Source organism: Sciurus vulgaris (assembly GCF_902686455.1).
Source record: "Sciurus vulgaris genome assembly, chromosome: 1".
Lineage (NCBI taxonomy): Eukaryota > Metazoa > Chordata > Mammalia > Rodentia > Sciuridae > Sciurus > Sciurus vulgaris.
In genome coordinates this window covers 122,765,998-122,781,267 of record NC_136461.1, presented here as the reverse complement: position 1 = coordinate 122,781,267, position 15,270 = coordinate 122,765,998, and the positions used below count along the sequence as shown (strand labels likewise).

At 41.4% G+C, this 15,270-nt stretch overlaps 1 protein-coding gene across 1 annotated transcript; it reads right to left on the bottom strand.

Moving 5' to 3' along the window:
• Positions 1-12,136: 12,136 nt before the first annotated feature.
• HSPA6 (heat shock protein family A (Hsp70) member 6) lies at positions 12,137-15,006 on the bottom strand. Its single transcript, XM_079151040.1, has one exon. It carries the CDS (start codon positions 14,397-14,399, stop codon positions 12,468-12,470), a length of 1,932 nt encoding a protein of 643 aa, XP_079007166.1. The 5' UTR covers positions 14,400-15,006; the 3' UTR covers positions 12,137-12,467.
• Between the last annotated feature and the right edge of the window lie 264 nt (positions 15,007-15,270).

Below are 15,270 nucleotides of genomic sequence, written 5' to 3'. Positions count from 1 at the left end.
ATCGACACCCCCTTTCATTTCCTTAACAAGCAGTTAGGAGTTCCTAAAGCTAAAGTGGGGAATGAAGCTAGAATTAAGGACAGGTAGTTAGTGTAGAAATAGGGAATCGGGTCAATTAGAGGAAATGAAGCCATGAAGCCATCTGCTTCTGGAAGTTGGAGACTGCCCCTGGAAGAATGGAATGTCAAGGATCTCAGGAGCCCATTGATTACCAAATTTACCTGCCTTTATCAAGGACTGCAAGCATGGCGCTACTAATTAATGCCTCCTGGGCCCTTACCTGGCTGAATCACTTTGGCCCTCCCCCTGCCCATGGCTTCTCACTTAATGCAAAACCAGGCCTAGTCATGTAGGCAGGAAGGAGAGATAAGTGGGGAGAGAACTGGAGAACAAAAGAGAATTTAACCTATAAAAGGTGTAGGGTGCGCTCACTTCTTGGGACTTTAGAACATCAGCCATGGCCCCCTTCTTCCTGCTGGGAGAAGTCTGTATTATTACCTTTAAATAAAATCTGCTTAATATGCTTGCCTTGGTGTGCTTCTCTAGTGTTCAATCTTCAACATTAGAAGGAGCAGAACTCATCACCGGTAAACAAGTGGTATCAAAATGAGCCCACTGTACTGACTCCCCACATCTTTCTTTGTCAAAAAACAATCTGCCTGCAGCCCCACCTGGCCTGAGGGGACAGGAAATATCACATTCCTCAACAAACTGAAGCTAGGAGTGGAAGGCCTGGCAGTAGATACCATTTACCAGTGACAAGTTCTGCTCCCTGTAATGTTGAAGTTTGAACACTAAAGAAGCATGCCAAGGCAAGCATATTAAACAGGTATTATTTAAAAGTAGTAATAATACAGACTTCTCCCGGGAGGCGGAAGGGGGCCTTGGCTGATGTTCTAAAGTCCCAAGAAGTGAGCACACCCTACATCTTTTATAGGTCTTTTTAAGGTCTCTTGATCTCCAGTTCTCTCCCCCCTTATCTCTCCTTCCTGCCTACTAGACTAGGCCTGGTTTTGCAGGTGAGATGTAAAAAGTGAGAAGTGGATGGGGCAGGGGGAGGGCCAAAGTGATTCAGTCAGGTAACGGCCCAGGGGACATTAATTAGCAGCTCCTTGCTTGCAGTCCTTCATAAGGGGAGGTAAATTTGGTAATCAATGGGCTCCTGAGATCCTTGACATTCCATTCTCCCAACTTCCAGAGGCAGATGACTTTCTTGGCCTCCATTTCCTCGATTTGACCTGATCCCCTATTTCTACACTAACTTCCTGTCCCCAATTCTGGCTTCATCCGTATAGGTAATGAATCTTGGGAATAGACAGGGTGATGACTGACTGCTAACAGCTAACCTCTAGGATCACACTTCCCAGCTCAAGGGGTTGCTAACTCTTCCAGGGATTGCACTTCCTGCACTTCCCACACTTCCCGCACATCCCTCAATTCCCTCACAAGCAATTACCCACTGGACAAGGTGGGGTTCTGGGGTCTATAACAGCAAGACACACCCACTCCTACAGGCCCCCTGCTATCGGCCCCCAGCTCTGGACCCCCTTCTCTCTGGAGAAGTCTTATATCTCTGTCCCTTTTTTTTTTTTTTTTTTTTTTTTGCGGTGCTGGGGATCGAACCCAGGCCCTTGTGACTGTAAGGCAAGCACTCTACCGACTGAGCTATCTCCCCAGCCCTCTGTCCCTTTCTTAAATAGAAATTGCTTTCTATGCTTGCCTTGGTGTTTCTCAAGTGTTTAATCTTCAACACCTCAGGAGGGAGGACCAGTTCCTGATTTCCAAGACCAGTATTCATAAGAGAGTAAATTGTTAATCTGGAACTGAAATCCTGAAAACACCTAGTTCTTTATGAAGGTGACACCACAAGGAACATTCCCTGACAACCTCCTAGCAAATGGCCTGATTCCCCACTTCCTCATTCCCCTATATCTATGCCAGATCATAAGCAGAAGACAGGTTCCAGTCTCCACTCTGCAGATTTCTCCTGCATAAAGCTGTGTTAATGTTGATCCACCTCTATTTTCATTCATTCACTTTTTTTCTTACACAATTGATGTAAAATTATTGCAAAATAAAATTTAAAAACTTGAAAATGGTTGTCTATGAAGTGTAGGAAACAGGGTTGGGGTAAGAACTGCTTGTAGCAAGATTTAACCTCTTTAATAATGTGCATGTCTTTTATCTGATTTGTTCTAGTCTAGTTTTTGTTAGGAAAAATAAAAATGCAAAATGCATCACCAGATGTTAGGGGCAGTTGTGGCTCGCTGATAGCTCCCAGAAAAACATTCCGCAGACACAAGATCTCACACAAGGGACTTTATTTATGCGGTCTGCTCAGGGAGAAAAGAAGGGGCAAAAAGAGAAAGATGGCACGTGGCTTCTCCCAGATATTGGAATCTCGTGGGCTGGAAGGAACCAATAGTGGAGGAGAATTCTTGCAAGCTGACTGATGAACCAATAGCGTGTTAGGACATATTGTGGGAAGCAGGAAAATGGCGGTGGCATAAGCTGAAAATTCCTGTAAAGTAAGAGGTGGGCAGAGCGCAGATTGACAGGTGGTTGGGAGGCGGGAAATTCCTGTACCTGGTGGGCGGGGGAGCTGCTTTATACCTTAAGTTTTGATTATAATAATTAAACTAAGATTGTATATAATATAAGGAGTTTTAGATATTTATTGTACAAGAAACAACCCTTAAAGAAGCTAAAACAAAATGATGAACAATAGTGATTTGAAAGTAGATATAGGGGTTAGTTTAATTAAATCTCTCTATAGAAAATTAGATACAACCCCTTTGGGAGATTCTGAAATGTTTTCACAATTAAAATGTACATGTAAAGTGTATGTGCTTTTAAATTTTAAAAAAGGAAAAAGGCATGCTATGGTAACACTAAAAAAAAACCTCCATAAACCCTATAAGCATTTTTATTCCTCTTGGAAAGTACAAATAGGTTGAGATCATCAAAGTTGTGAGAAAATTCAGGAGCAGGAAAAGAGGACAGTTAAAAATGTGAAATGACATCCAAAGACAAGTGAATTATTAACCCAACCTCCTCTCTACCTGCAAGAGACCACCCTAAGCTAAATATAGTGCAGCTTTTCTCTAGCCAAGTTCATTCTCATTTCTGAGAAAAGTACATCTCGTGTTGCTCAAACAGTAGAAACAATGTAGTTTGGATTGATTGGGAATATAACTCATGGAAGTTTATTTTTGCTGTTATATTGTCATTTACTTAACTGGCAGTAAAGTTGGACCTGAGAATATTTCCTAGATTTAATCACTTGCTGTAAAAAACACACAAATGTTCACTTAATGATGTAAGTATGCAATAGGTTGTACACTTTTGGAAATGAGTTTAATCAAATTACGTTAAGTGCATGTTCAAATATGGCATAATGATTCCCACTATTATGCATAATTATGATGCACTAATAAAAGATATGGGGGGAGATATATACTTTTTTCCCCTCAGGGCTCAGCAAACAATGGTGTCCTAAAGAAAGAATATGTTCATTTTCACAATATCTGGGGGAAGGACTACAATATGTAGAGTTATGACGTGTTTATCAGGAGATATGCTCAGGCTTTAGAATCAGGCAGAACTTTTTTTTTTTTTTAATACCAGGAATTGAACCCTGTGGCACTTAATCACTGAGCCTCCTCCAAGCCCTATTTTGTATTTTATTTAGAGACAGGTTCTCTCTACATGCTTAGGGCCTCACCAAGTTGCTGAGGCTGGCTTTGAACTCTCCATGCTCCTGTTTCAGCCTCCTCAACTTTACAAGCATGGGCAACTGCAATCGCAGGACAGTTTTATTATTTCCAGGCTGTCCTCTTAACCACTTAAAAATTTTTTTTATTAAAAATTTTTTTTCAGTTTTACAGACTGCATTTTGATTCATTGTACACAACTGGGGTACAAATTTTCATTTCTATGGTTGTACACAATGTAGATTCACACCTTCATGTAATCATATATATATATATACACACCACACACATAGGGTAACACTGTCTGTTTCATTCTACTATCTTTCTGTCCCCCACCCCCTCCCACTTCATTTTCCTCTACACCATCCAAAGTTTCTTCATTCTTCTCTTCCCCCTGCCACTCCCACTCATTATATAGTGTCATCCTCTTATTAGAAAACATTCGGCCTTTGGTTTTTTGGGCTTGGCCTATTTCACTTAGCATGATATGTTTCAACTTCATTCATTTACCAGCAAGTGCCATAATTTTATTCTCCTTTATGGCTGAATAATATTCCATTGTGTATAGATACCACAGTTTCTACATCCATTCATCAATCAAAGGGCATCTAGGTTGGTTCCACAATCTAGTTATTGTGAATGGAGCTGCTACAAACACGTGATGTGGCTCCATCACTGTAGTATGCTGATTTTAAGTCCTTTGGGTATAGGCCAAGGGGTGGGATAGCTGGGTCAAATGGTTACATTCCAAGTTTTCTAAGGAATCTCCACACTACTTTCCAGAGTGGCTGCACTAATTTACAATCCCACCAGCAATGTATGAGTGTGGTTATGGGGATCTTGTTAAGAAAATCTGGTTCTAAGTCAATGTGATGGGGATTCAGGCGTACATTTTCTTCTATTTGGTGAAGGGTCTCAGGCCTAATTCCTAGATCCTTGATTCATTTTGAGTTGAGTTTTGTACAGGGTGAGAGATAGGGGTTTAATTTCATTTTACTGCATATGGATTTCCAGTTTTACCAGCACCATTTGTTGAAGGGCGATCTTTCCTCCATTGTAAATTTTTGGCACCTTTGTCTAGTATGAGATAAGTATACTTATGTGGGTATGTCTCCATGTCTTCTATCCTGTACCACTGGTCTACCTGTCTATTTTGGTGCCAATATCATGCCATTTTTATTACTATTGCTCTATAGTAGAGTTTAAGGTCTAGTATTGTGATACCTCCTACATCACTCTTCCTACCCAGGATTGTTTTGGCTATTCTGGATCTTTTGTTCTTCCAGATGAATTTCATGATTGCTTTCTCTATTGCTTTGTCTATTTCTATGAGAAATGTCATTGGGATTTTAATTGGAATTGCATTAAATCTGTATAGTGCCTTTGGTAGTATGGCCATTTTGATAATATTAATTCTGCCTATCCAACAATATGGGAGATCTTTCCATCTTCTAAGGTCTTCTTCAATTTCTTTCTTTAATGTTCTGTAGTTTTCATTGTAGATGATCTTTCACCTCTTTGGTTAGATTGATTCCCAAGGTTTTTTTTTTTTTTTTTTTTTTCTGTGTGTGTGTGTGTGTGTGTAGTTGGGGATTTGAACCCAGGGTCTTATGCTTGTGAGGCAAACACTCTACCAATGGAGCTATATCCCCATCCCCAGGTTTTTTGTTTTTTGTTTTTTGTTTTGTTTTGTTTTCTTTTGTTTTGAGACTATTGTGAACAGAGTTGTTTTCCTCATTTCCCTTTCAGATGTTTAGTCACTTGCATATAAAAATGCTTTAGATTTATGCATGTTGATTTTATAGCCTGCTATTTTGCTGAATTCACTTATGAGGTCTAGAACTTTTCTGATGGAGTTTCTTGGATCCTCTAAATATAGAATCATATCATCAGCAAATAGTGACAGCTTGAGTTCCTCTTTTCCTATTTGTATCCCTTTAATTTCTTTAGTCTGTCTAATTGCTCTGGCAAGTATTTCAAGAATGATGTTGAATAGAAGTGATTAAAGAAGGCATCCCATCTTGTTCCAGTTTTTAAATGGAATGCTTTCAGTTTTTCTCCATTAAGAATGATGTTGGCCATGGGGTTAGCATAAATAGCCTTTACAATGTTGAGGTATATTCCTTCTATTCCTATTTTTTCTAGTGTTTTGAGCATGAAGGGGTGTTGTATTTTGTCAAATGCTTTCTCTGTGCCAATTGAAATAATTATGATTCTTAACCTTAAGCCTATTGATGTGATGAATTACATTTATTGATTTCTGGATGTTGAACCAACTTTGCATTCCCGGGATGAACCCCACTTGATTGTGGTGCACTATCTTCTTAATGTTTTTGTATGCAGTTTCCCAGGATTTTGTTAAGGATTTTTGCATCTATATTCATCAGAGATATTGGTCTAAAATTTTCTCTCCTTGATGTGTCTTTGTCTGGTTTGGGTATCAGGGTGATACTATCTTCATAGAATGAGTTTGGTAGCGTTCCCTCCTTTTCTATTTCCTGGAATTCTTTGAGAAGTATTGGAATGAGTTCTTCTTTGAAGGTCTTGTAGAAGTTGGCTGAGAATCCATCTGGTCCTGGGCTTTTCTTGTTTGGTAGGCTTTTGATGGCTGCTTCTATTTCATTACTTGAAATTGATCTGTTTAAATTGTGGATGTCCTCCTGGTTCAGTTTGGGAACATCACATGTCTCTAGAAATTTGTCAATGTCTTTGATATGTTCTATTTTGTTGGAGTATAGATTTTCAAAGTAGCTTCTCATTATGTTCTGTATCTCAGTGGTGTCTGTCATGATATTTCCTTTTTCATCATGAATTTTAGTAATTGAGTTTTCTCTCTCCTCTTACTTAGTGTGGCTAAGGGTTTGTCTATTTTGTTTACTTTTTCAAAGAAAAATATTCATTTTGTCAATTTTTTGAATTGTTTCTTTTGTTTCAATTTTATTGATTTCAGTTCTGATTTTAATTATTTCCTGTCTTCTACTACTTTTGGTGTTGTTCTGTTCTTTTCTAGGGCTTTGAGATGTAATGTTAGGTCATTTAGTTGTTGACTTTTTATTCTTTCTTGAATGCACTCCATGCAATGAGTTTTCCTCTTAGTACTGCTTTCATAGTGTCCCAGAGATTTTGATATATTGTATCATCATTCTCATTTACCTCTAAGAATTTTTTTTATCTCCTCCCTGATGTTTTCTGCTCTTCATGCTACATTCAGTAGAATATTATTTAGTCTCCAGGTGTTGGAGTAATTTCTGGTTCTTATTTTGTCATTGATTTCTAATTTCATTTCATTATGATCTGATAGATCACAAGGTAGTATCTCTATTTTTTTTTTTTTTTTTTTTTTGCATTTACTAAGGCTGCTTTGTGGCATAACATATGGTCTATTTTAGAGAAGGTTTCGTGTGCTGCTGAGAAGAAAGTGTATTTGCTTGTTCATGGATTGAATATTCTATATATATATCTGTTAAGTCTGTTATTGATTGTGTTATTGAGTTCTATGATTTCTTTGTGTAGTTTTTGTTTGGAAGCTCTATCCAGTGGTGACAACAGCATGTTAAAGTCACCCAGAATTATTGTGTTGTGGTCTATTTGATTCCTGGAATTGAGAAGAAATTGTTTGATGTACATAAATGCACCATTGTTTGGGGCATATTTACTATCGTTATGTTCTGATTTATGGTTTCTTTAAATAGTATGGAATGTCCTTCTTTATCCCTTCTGACTAACTTTGGCTTGAAGTTCACTTTATCTGAAATAAGGATGGAAACCCCTTCTTTTTTACTGAGTCCATGTGCATGGTAGGTTTTTTCCCATCCTTTCACCTTTAGTCTGTGAATGCCCTTATCTATGAGATGAGTCTCTTGAAGGCAGCATATTGTTGGGTCTTTCTTTTTAATCAAAACTGCCAATCTATGTCTTTTGATTGATGAGTTTAGGCAATTGATGTTCAGGGTTATCATTGAGATATGATTTGTATTCCCAGGCATTGGTCTCATTTTTGGTTTTTAACTTGACTTGGTTTCTCCTTTGATTGGTAGTTCCTCCCTTTGCTGACCTCCATTGTTGTTTTTCATTTCCACCTCACGGAATATTTTGTTGAGAATATTCTGTAGCACAGGCTTTCTATTTGTAAATTCTTTTAACTTTTATTTATCATGGAAGAATTTTATTTTGTCTTCAAATCTGAAGGTTAGTTTTGCTGGGTATAGGATTCTTGGTTGGCAGCCATGTTCTTTCAGAGATTGAAATATTTGGTTCCAGGTCCTTCTAGTTTTTAGTGTCTGGGCTAAGAAATCTTCTGATATCCTTATTGGTTTCCCCTTATACATAATCTATTGCTTTTCTCTTGCAGCCTTCAAAATCCTATCTTTATTTTTTATGTTAGGCATTTTTATTATCATGTGCCTTGGTGTGGATCTGTTGTGATTTTGTGCATTTGGTGTTCTGTAAGCCTCTTGTATTTGATTTTCCATTTCATTCTTCAGGTTTAGGGAATTTTCTGATATTATTTCATTGAATATGTTGTTCATTCCTTTGGTTTGTATCTCTGTACCTCCCTCAATCCTGATAATTCTTAAATTTTGTCTTTTCATGATGTCCCATAGTTCTTGGAAATTCCATTCATGATTTCTTACCATCTTCTCTGTTTGGTCAACTTTATTTTCAAGATTAAATATTGTATCTTCATTGTGTGAGGTTCTGTCTTCCAAGTGATCTAGTCTATTGGTCATGCTTTCCATTGAGTTTTTAATTTGGTTTATTGTTTCCTTCATTTTAAGGATTTCTGGTTTCTTTTTTTATTTTTGATAATCTCTCTTTGTTGAAATGATCTTTTGCTTCCTGCTGTTGCTTTTTCAACTGCTTATTGGTGTGATCATTCATTGCCTGCATTTGCTCTCTTATCTCATCCTTTGCTTCTTGAATCATTTTAATTATGTATATTCTGAACTCCTTTTCTGACATTTCTTCTACCATGCAGTCAGTGGATTCTATTAATATAGAATCTAGCGCTGTTTGGATCATTTTATTCCCTTGTTTTTTCATATTATTCATGTATCTTCTCCTCTAGCAGTGAAGATCTGGGGTGTTGCAATTTCCCCCCCTGTAGGCTTATGGTGACCCTATAGGTTTTCAAAACAGTTTCTTTAAGGGGGAGATCAATATTAGCAATGCCCAGTACAGACTATATGCAATCCTAAAGCAAATAACCCCTATGAAGATGTTAACAATATTCTCATAATAAACTGAATAAGTTCAATTATTATCTACAGTATAACAAATCGATTTGCAATAAGGCTGCAGTTTCTAATGGAGGACAAGAGAATGGGAAGGGGTGTAGGGTGTAACTGTCAGTGGGATAAGAAAGGATATATAGAAGTTCTAGATCATAGAAAGAGTGAAAGTGTAATCAAAAGAAGTTGGTTGCTAGCATGAGAAAAGGCAGAAAGAGTCTCTGAGGAAACAGGTAAACAAAAGGAAAATAGAGTGAGAAAAATGAAGAAATAAAAACAAAATTTTTTAAAAAGGAGAAAAAAAAACCCTACACTATAAACAGTCATATAATTTTCAAACTTCAGTCTTCAGTAGCAAGATGCATGAAAGGAACCTGACAATGAGCTTCCAGACACTAGCAGACATCTCAGGATGGGATTTTTCCCACCTAAATATGAGAGCTACTGCTTCCAAAATAATCCAGGATAACCGCTCTGGCTTCCAAATGTGTTGGCAAATGGAGAGCTGCAGCTCCCAGGTGTGGGTGTGATTGGCCAGGGGTCCTGGATGTGGGCAGTGGTTGGTTGGTTGGGCTGAGTCATCCTGGAGATGGGGCTTGGTCAGTCCGGTTGGGGGTCCTACAGGTCCTGGCTGTAGTCTCAAAATGGTGGCGGTCACGTGTAACCAAACCTGCAGGTAATATGTCAGTGGGCTTCCAGGCAACAGCAAGCAGCTGGCAATCTACTGGCAGTCTGTGGTTCGTCTGCGGGCTACTGACAGACAATGGGCATGTGGACTTCAGGTGGTGGGTGATGGGTAGGTGAAAGGCAAGCAATGGGCAGGCAAGAGACAGGCAAATGGCAACTGATAGGTGCCAGCCAGTGAGCAATCTGCACTCAGAAACTAGTTGATATGCAGGCAAACTGCAGGTGATCACTGTAGAAAAATGGGGTAAACAGCAAGGGATAGGTATGCAGCAAAAACTGCCTACAGAGAAACAGATATTCTCTGCTTGAAACCCAGGTTATGGAGCAATAAGGAACATAGCCTCCCTCTAGTCTGCCATCTTGGATCCCTTTAAAAATGTTTTTGATTTGTTCTTTTAGTTATACATGACAGTAGAATATATTTTGACATAACATGGATACATGGAGTATAAATTCCCTTTTTTGTGGTTGTACATAATGGGTAGTTACACTGGTCATGTATTCGTGTATGAGCATAAGAATGTTATGTCTGATTCATTCTATCATCTTTCCATTCCCATCTCCCTTCTCTTTTCCCTAACCACATTTAATATCTATATAACTTTAAGTAAATTGTTTAACTTCTTTGAACCTTAGAATTCTCATCTTAAAAAAAAAAAAGAAGGAAGGTTACGATGTCATAGTGCTGTAAGGACTAGATTGTGTATGTCAAGTACCTGCTACATAATTGATAATTAACAATAACTAGTAATAGCTAATAATTGCTGATAATATATTTTAAAATTACATTCACATCTTACATTTATTAATTGAGCTCTCAGAATAATACTAAGGTAAATACTATCTTCATACCCACTATATACAAGGGGAAATTGAAGGTTGGAGAGTTTAATTTGCATAGTACAGTGTGATAGAACCTAAAACCTATGCAGTCTGGTTCTAGTGCAGTCATTATTCTACACTGTTTCTGTTACTGTGATTTTCTTTCTACTATCAATAGAAACCAGATAGTTAAGGTCAGTCATTCCCCAAACCTATTCTAACATACACTATTCTCCAGAGTCCAAGACTTGGGGTTTTGCCTCCACAAAAAAAAAAAAAAAAAAAAGAAAGAAAGAAAACAATGGGTAAAGCAACATGATTAGAAATATCTAATAGGCATGTAAACTATTTGTCAGTGTTATTACTACACAGACTGGCAAACTACACTAAAATGTTACTGAAAGCTTGGGCCTTGTCCCTGATGCCAATCCAATAATGATAACATAGTTTTGAGAAAAAGGAAAAAGGTTTATTGCTTTGATACCAAAGGAGAAACACAGGGGACCCATGCCCCAGAGCCTATGATTCTGCCCCTCAGCAGGAACAAGGGGTTTTTAAAGAGGTGATTCAGAGGCCACATTCCTGTGTTGGAGTTGTAATTCACTTGTTAATTTGGGAGATAGTCATTTCTGAGATCTTCTGATACCATCCCCAAAGTCTGGATTGCTTTCTTCCTATGGTGGCTGTGTACTCAAGGACAGATAAATGATCAATAAATGAGGAAGAAAGGCAATCCTGTTTCCCCTGAAATTAGGGAGAGGGAGAAATTAGGGAGGAACAGGGAGAGAGAAAGGGAAAGAAATATGACCATTTAAAAAATAAGTCACAGTGGCAGAGCAGCATTTAAAGCATGAAGTGGACCACTGTTACATGGATACAGAATTTTTATCTTAGGGTCACAAATGGAAACCTTGCCAGTACTTAAGTTTTTACCCAGTCTCTAATTTTCCAACTCTCTTTCCCTTACTTTCCTGAATTACACAGTATCCTATCAGTCCTTATGAAGCCAGAATTGGGGTCAGGCAGTTAGTGTAGAAATAGGGGATCGGGTCAAATCGAGGAAATGGAGGCCATGAAAGCCATCTGCCTCTGGAAGTTGGAGACCGCCCTGGGAGAACGGAATGTCAAGGATCTCTGGAGCCTATTGATTACCAAATATACCTGCCCTTATCAAGGACTAGCAAGGAACTGCTAATTAATGCCCCCTAGGCCCTTACCTGCTTGAATCACTTTGGTCCTCCCCCTGCCCATCTGCTTCTCACTTTATGCATCTCACCTGCAAAACCAGGCCTAGTCATGTAGGCAGGAAGGAAAGAGATAGGGGGAAGGAAGGGGAGAATTAAACCTATAAAAAGACAAGATCATCCTATGGATTCTGCCCTTGGGTCCCCTTCTTCTATCCAGAAGTCTGCTTTTACTTTTCTTTAATAAAGCTTCTTACTTTCTATTCTTCGCTTGCCTTAGCATGCTTCTCTGACGTTATTCTTCAACAGCTGAGGAAGCAGGACTTGTCACTGGTAAACAGTGCGATCACTTACGCTTTGGTAGTTTCCCTTATGGAGTAATTTTATACAAAAACTTGCGAATTTTCCTCCCATCCCTCCTTCGGCACCTGCCCTAACATCTTCTGTTTCAGAAAGCCAAGTCCCATCATGTACTTAATTGGTAGGAAAGAAAACCAAGGAGTTTTAAAAGTTTATTTAGATCTACAGCTATAGCTCCCATAACAAAATCTTTGTAAGTAACAAAATACACAAACTATACGTGAAAGAAATGTTACACAAATGTTAGTAAAAATGACATCCACTTGTTTGAAATGGGAGAAGAGAATTTTTTAAAAAATGTCAAATGATGAAGACCTCAGTTATAAAACATATTGAAAAGAAAGTTCCCAGTTTGAGGGGGGAAGATAGTCCTCACCCCCTGAAGTTCCAGGGCAGGATCATAGAAAATAGTCTAGAGGACCCCAAAACCCAGTCTTTACAGTAATAGCTGATTTATCATGAGGGGTCATTCAATCAACCTCCTCAATGATGGGGCCAGTGTTGAGCCTCCCCTGGCGGGCTTGAGCCCCACAACTACTGCCCCCAGGAACATCTGTTCCCCCATAAAGCCTAGAGAAGATGGGGTGACAAATTTGCTCCAGCTCCCTCTTCTGATGCTCATATTCCTCCTTCTCTGCCAACTGGTTGTGCTCCAACCAGGCAAGGACTTCCTGACACTTGTCTTGAACTTTGTGCCTGCTGTCTTCAGGGATCTTGTCCCTAAGCCTTTCCTCTTGTAAGGAACCCTTTACATGGAAGACATAGGCCTCCAAGGAGTTTTTGGCAGCCACCCTGTCCCTCTGAGCTTCATCCTCAGCCTTGTACTGTTCTGCCTCATGAACCATCCTCTCCACCTCCTCCTTGCTCAGTCGGCCCTTGTCATTGGTGATAGTGATTTTGTTAGCTTTGCCTGTGCTCTTGTCAGTGGCTATCACACTCAGGATGCCATTGGCATCAATGTCAAAAGTCACTTCAATCTGTGGGACTCCACGTGGTGCAGGAAGGATGCCACTGAGTTCAAAACACCCCAGCAGGTTGTTGTCCCTGGTCATGGCCCTCTCACCCTCATACACCTGGATAAGGACCCCAGGTTGGTTGTCAGAGTAGGTGGTGAAGGTCTGGGTCTGCTTGGTAGGGATAGTGGCATTCCTCTGTATTAGTGTAGTCATCACACCACCTGCTGTCTCCAGCCCCAGGGACAGGGGAGCCACATCCAGTAGCAGGAGATCCTGTACTTTCTCACACGTGTCCCCCATCAACACAGCTGCCTGCACAGCAGCCCCATAGGCTACGGCCTCATCAGGGTTGATGCTCTTGTTCAGTTCCCTGCCATTGAAGAAATCCTGCAGCAGCTTCTGCACCTTAGGGATGCGGGTGGAACCACCCACCAGGATGACATCATGGATTTGGGCCTTGTCTACCTTGGCATCCCGCAGGGCCTTCTCCACAGGCTCCAGGGTACTGCGGAAGAGATCGGAGCACAGTTCCTCAAAGTGGGCACGAGTGATAGATGTGTAGAAGTCTACACCCTCGAATAGGGAGTCAATCTCCAGGGTGGCCTGGGTGCTGGAGGACAAGGTGCGCTTGGCTCGCTCACAAGCAGTGCGTAATCTGCGAAGGGCTCTCTTGTTCCCGCTCACATCCTTCCCATGCTTCCGCCGGAACTCCTCTACGAAGTGGATTACCAGGCGGTTGTCGAAGTCCTCTCCCCCCAGGTGAGTGTCTCCAGCCGTGGCTCTCACTTCAAAGACACCTGAGTCTATAGTGAGGACAGAAACGTCGAAGGTGCCTCCACCCAGGTCAAAAATGAGCACATTGCGCTCTCCGGCACCCCGCCGGTCCAGCCCATACGCGATGGCTGCTGCAGTGGGCTCGTTGATAATTCTAAGCACATTGAACCCTGCAATGGCACCTGCGTCCTTGGTGGCCTGACGCTGCGAGTCATTGAAATAGGCAGGCACCGTGATCACAGCGTGCTTCACAGGCTGTCCCAGGTACGCCTCAGCTGTCTCCTTCATCTTGCTCAGCACCATGGACGATATCTCCTCGGGGTAGAATGCCTTGTCTTCCCCGCGGTATGACACCCGCACCTTGGGCTTGCCGCCCTCGCTCACCACCTGGAAGGGCCAGTGCTTCATGTCCGACTGTACAGTAGCGTCAGCGAACTTGCGCCCTATCAGCCTCTTGGCATCGAACACTGTGTTCTGCGGGTTCAAGGCTGCCTGACTCTTGGCAGGGTCGCCTACCAGCCGCTCGGTGTCTGTGAAGGCGACGTAGCTGGGAGTAGTGCGGTTGCCCTGGTCGTTGGCAAGGATCTCCACCCGGCCCTGCTGGAACACACCCACGCACGAGTACGTGGTGCCCAGATCAATGCCGATCGCCACCTCTCTTGGAGCGGACATGGCTGTGACTTCTCGAGCTGGGACGAGTTGGATAGAAGTCTGATGCACCAGGCTGCGGAAGTTGGTGCTGCTCAGCAGTTCTGTTTTTCTCTAGCCAGCCCAGCTGAGAGCTACTCAGCTCCGCTTCCACCGGCTTTTTATCCGCTTGCCAGGGACCTGCCTCCTCCCTCCCCCGCTGCCACGAACTTTCCTGCACCTTCTCCGCCTGTGGAGAGTCTCCCGTCCCCGCCAGCCGGCTGACTCAGCTGGGAGGCACCGCGCTGACTCGGGAAGAAGGTTCGGGTGGATTCGGGGAGCAAGGCGGGGCTGAGGACGGCTAACCCGCCCCATTGGCCTCTGACTCAGAGCGGCCGAAAAGAAATACCGGGAAAGTTCCAGCTTCTTCCCGCTGGTTCTAAAGGCGCTTAAACTGCGGCAGGAACCAGTTAAAGCAGTAACTTTCAGGATCAGTTCTCCCTGGGATTCGTTGGAAGCAGATTCTCCTGGTGCGCAAGTTGGCATCCCGCCTCTGAGTGCGGGTGAGAGTTTCTTGCTTGGCAAAGCCTCAAGAGAATGGAGCTATAGCTTTAAAACAATGTTTCAATCTTTGTCTTTTAGGTATTAAAAAATGTTTCTCTTGGAACATGAAAACATTTTCAGAACTGCAGTTCAAAGAAGCCGCGTGATTCTTTATGGAATGCATCCTGAAATCGAAGTGAGGTGAAAGAGTAATGCTGCCGCATCGTGCATACAGAAGGCATTGGTGGTTCAGTGGTAGAATTCTCGCCTGCCACGCGGGAGGCCCGGGTTCGATTCCCGGCCAATGCATAGTGGTGTTCTGCTTTTTGCCTCAGTTTTTTTCTGAGCAAATATGACTCTTAAATGTATGAAA

What these genes read in the sequence shown, in the direction of transcription:
- HSPA6 (XM_079151040.1), bottom strand. Translation starts at nt 14,399, where the DNA reads ATGTCCGCTCCAAGAGAGGTGGCGATCGGCATTGATCTGGGCACCACG.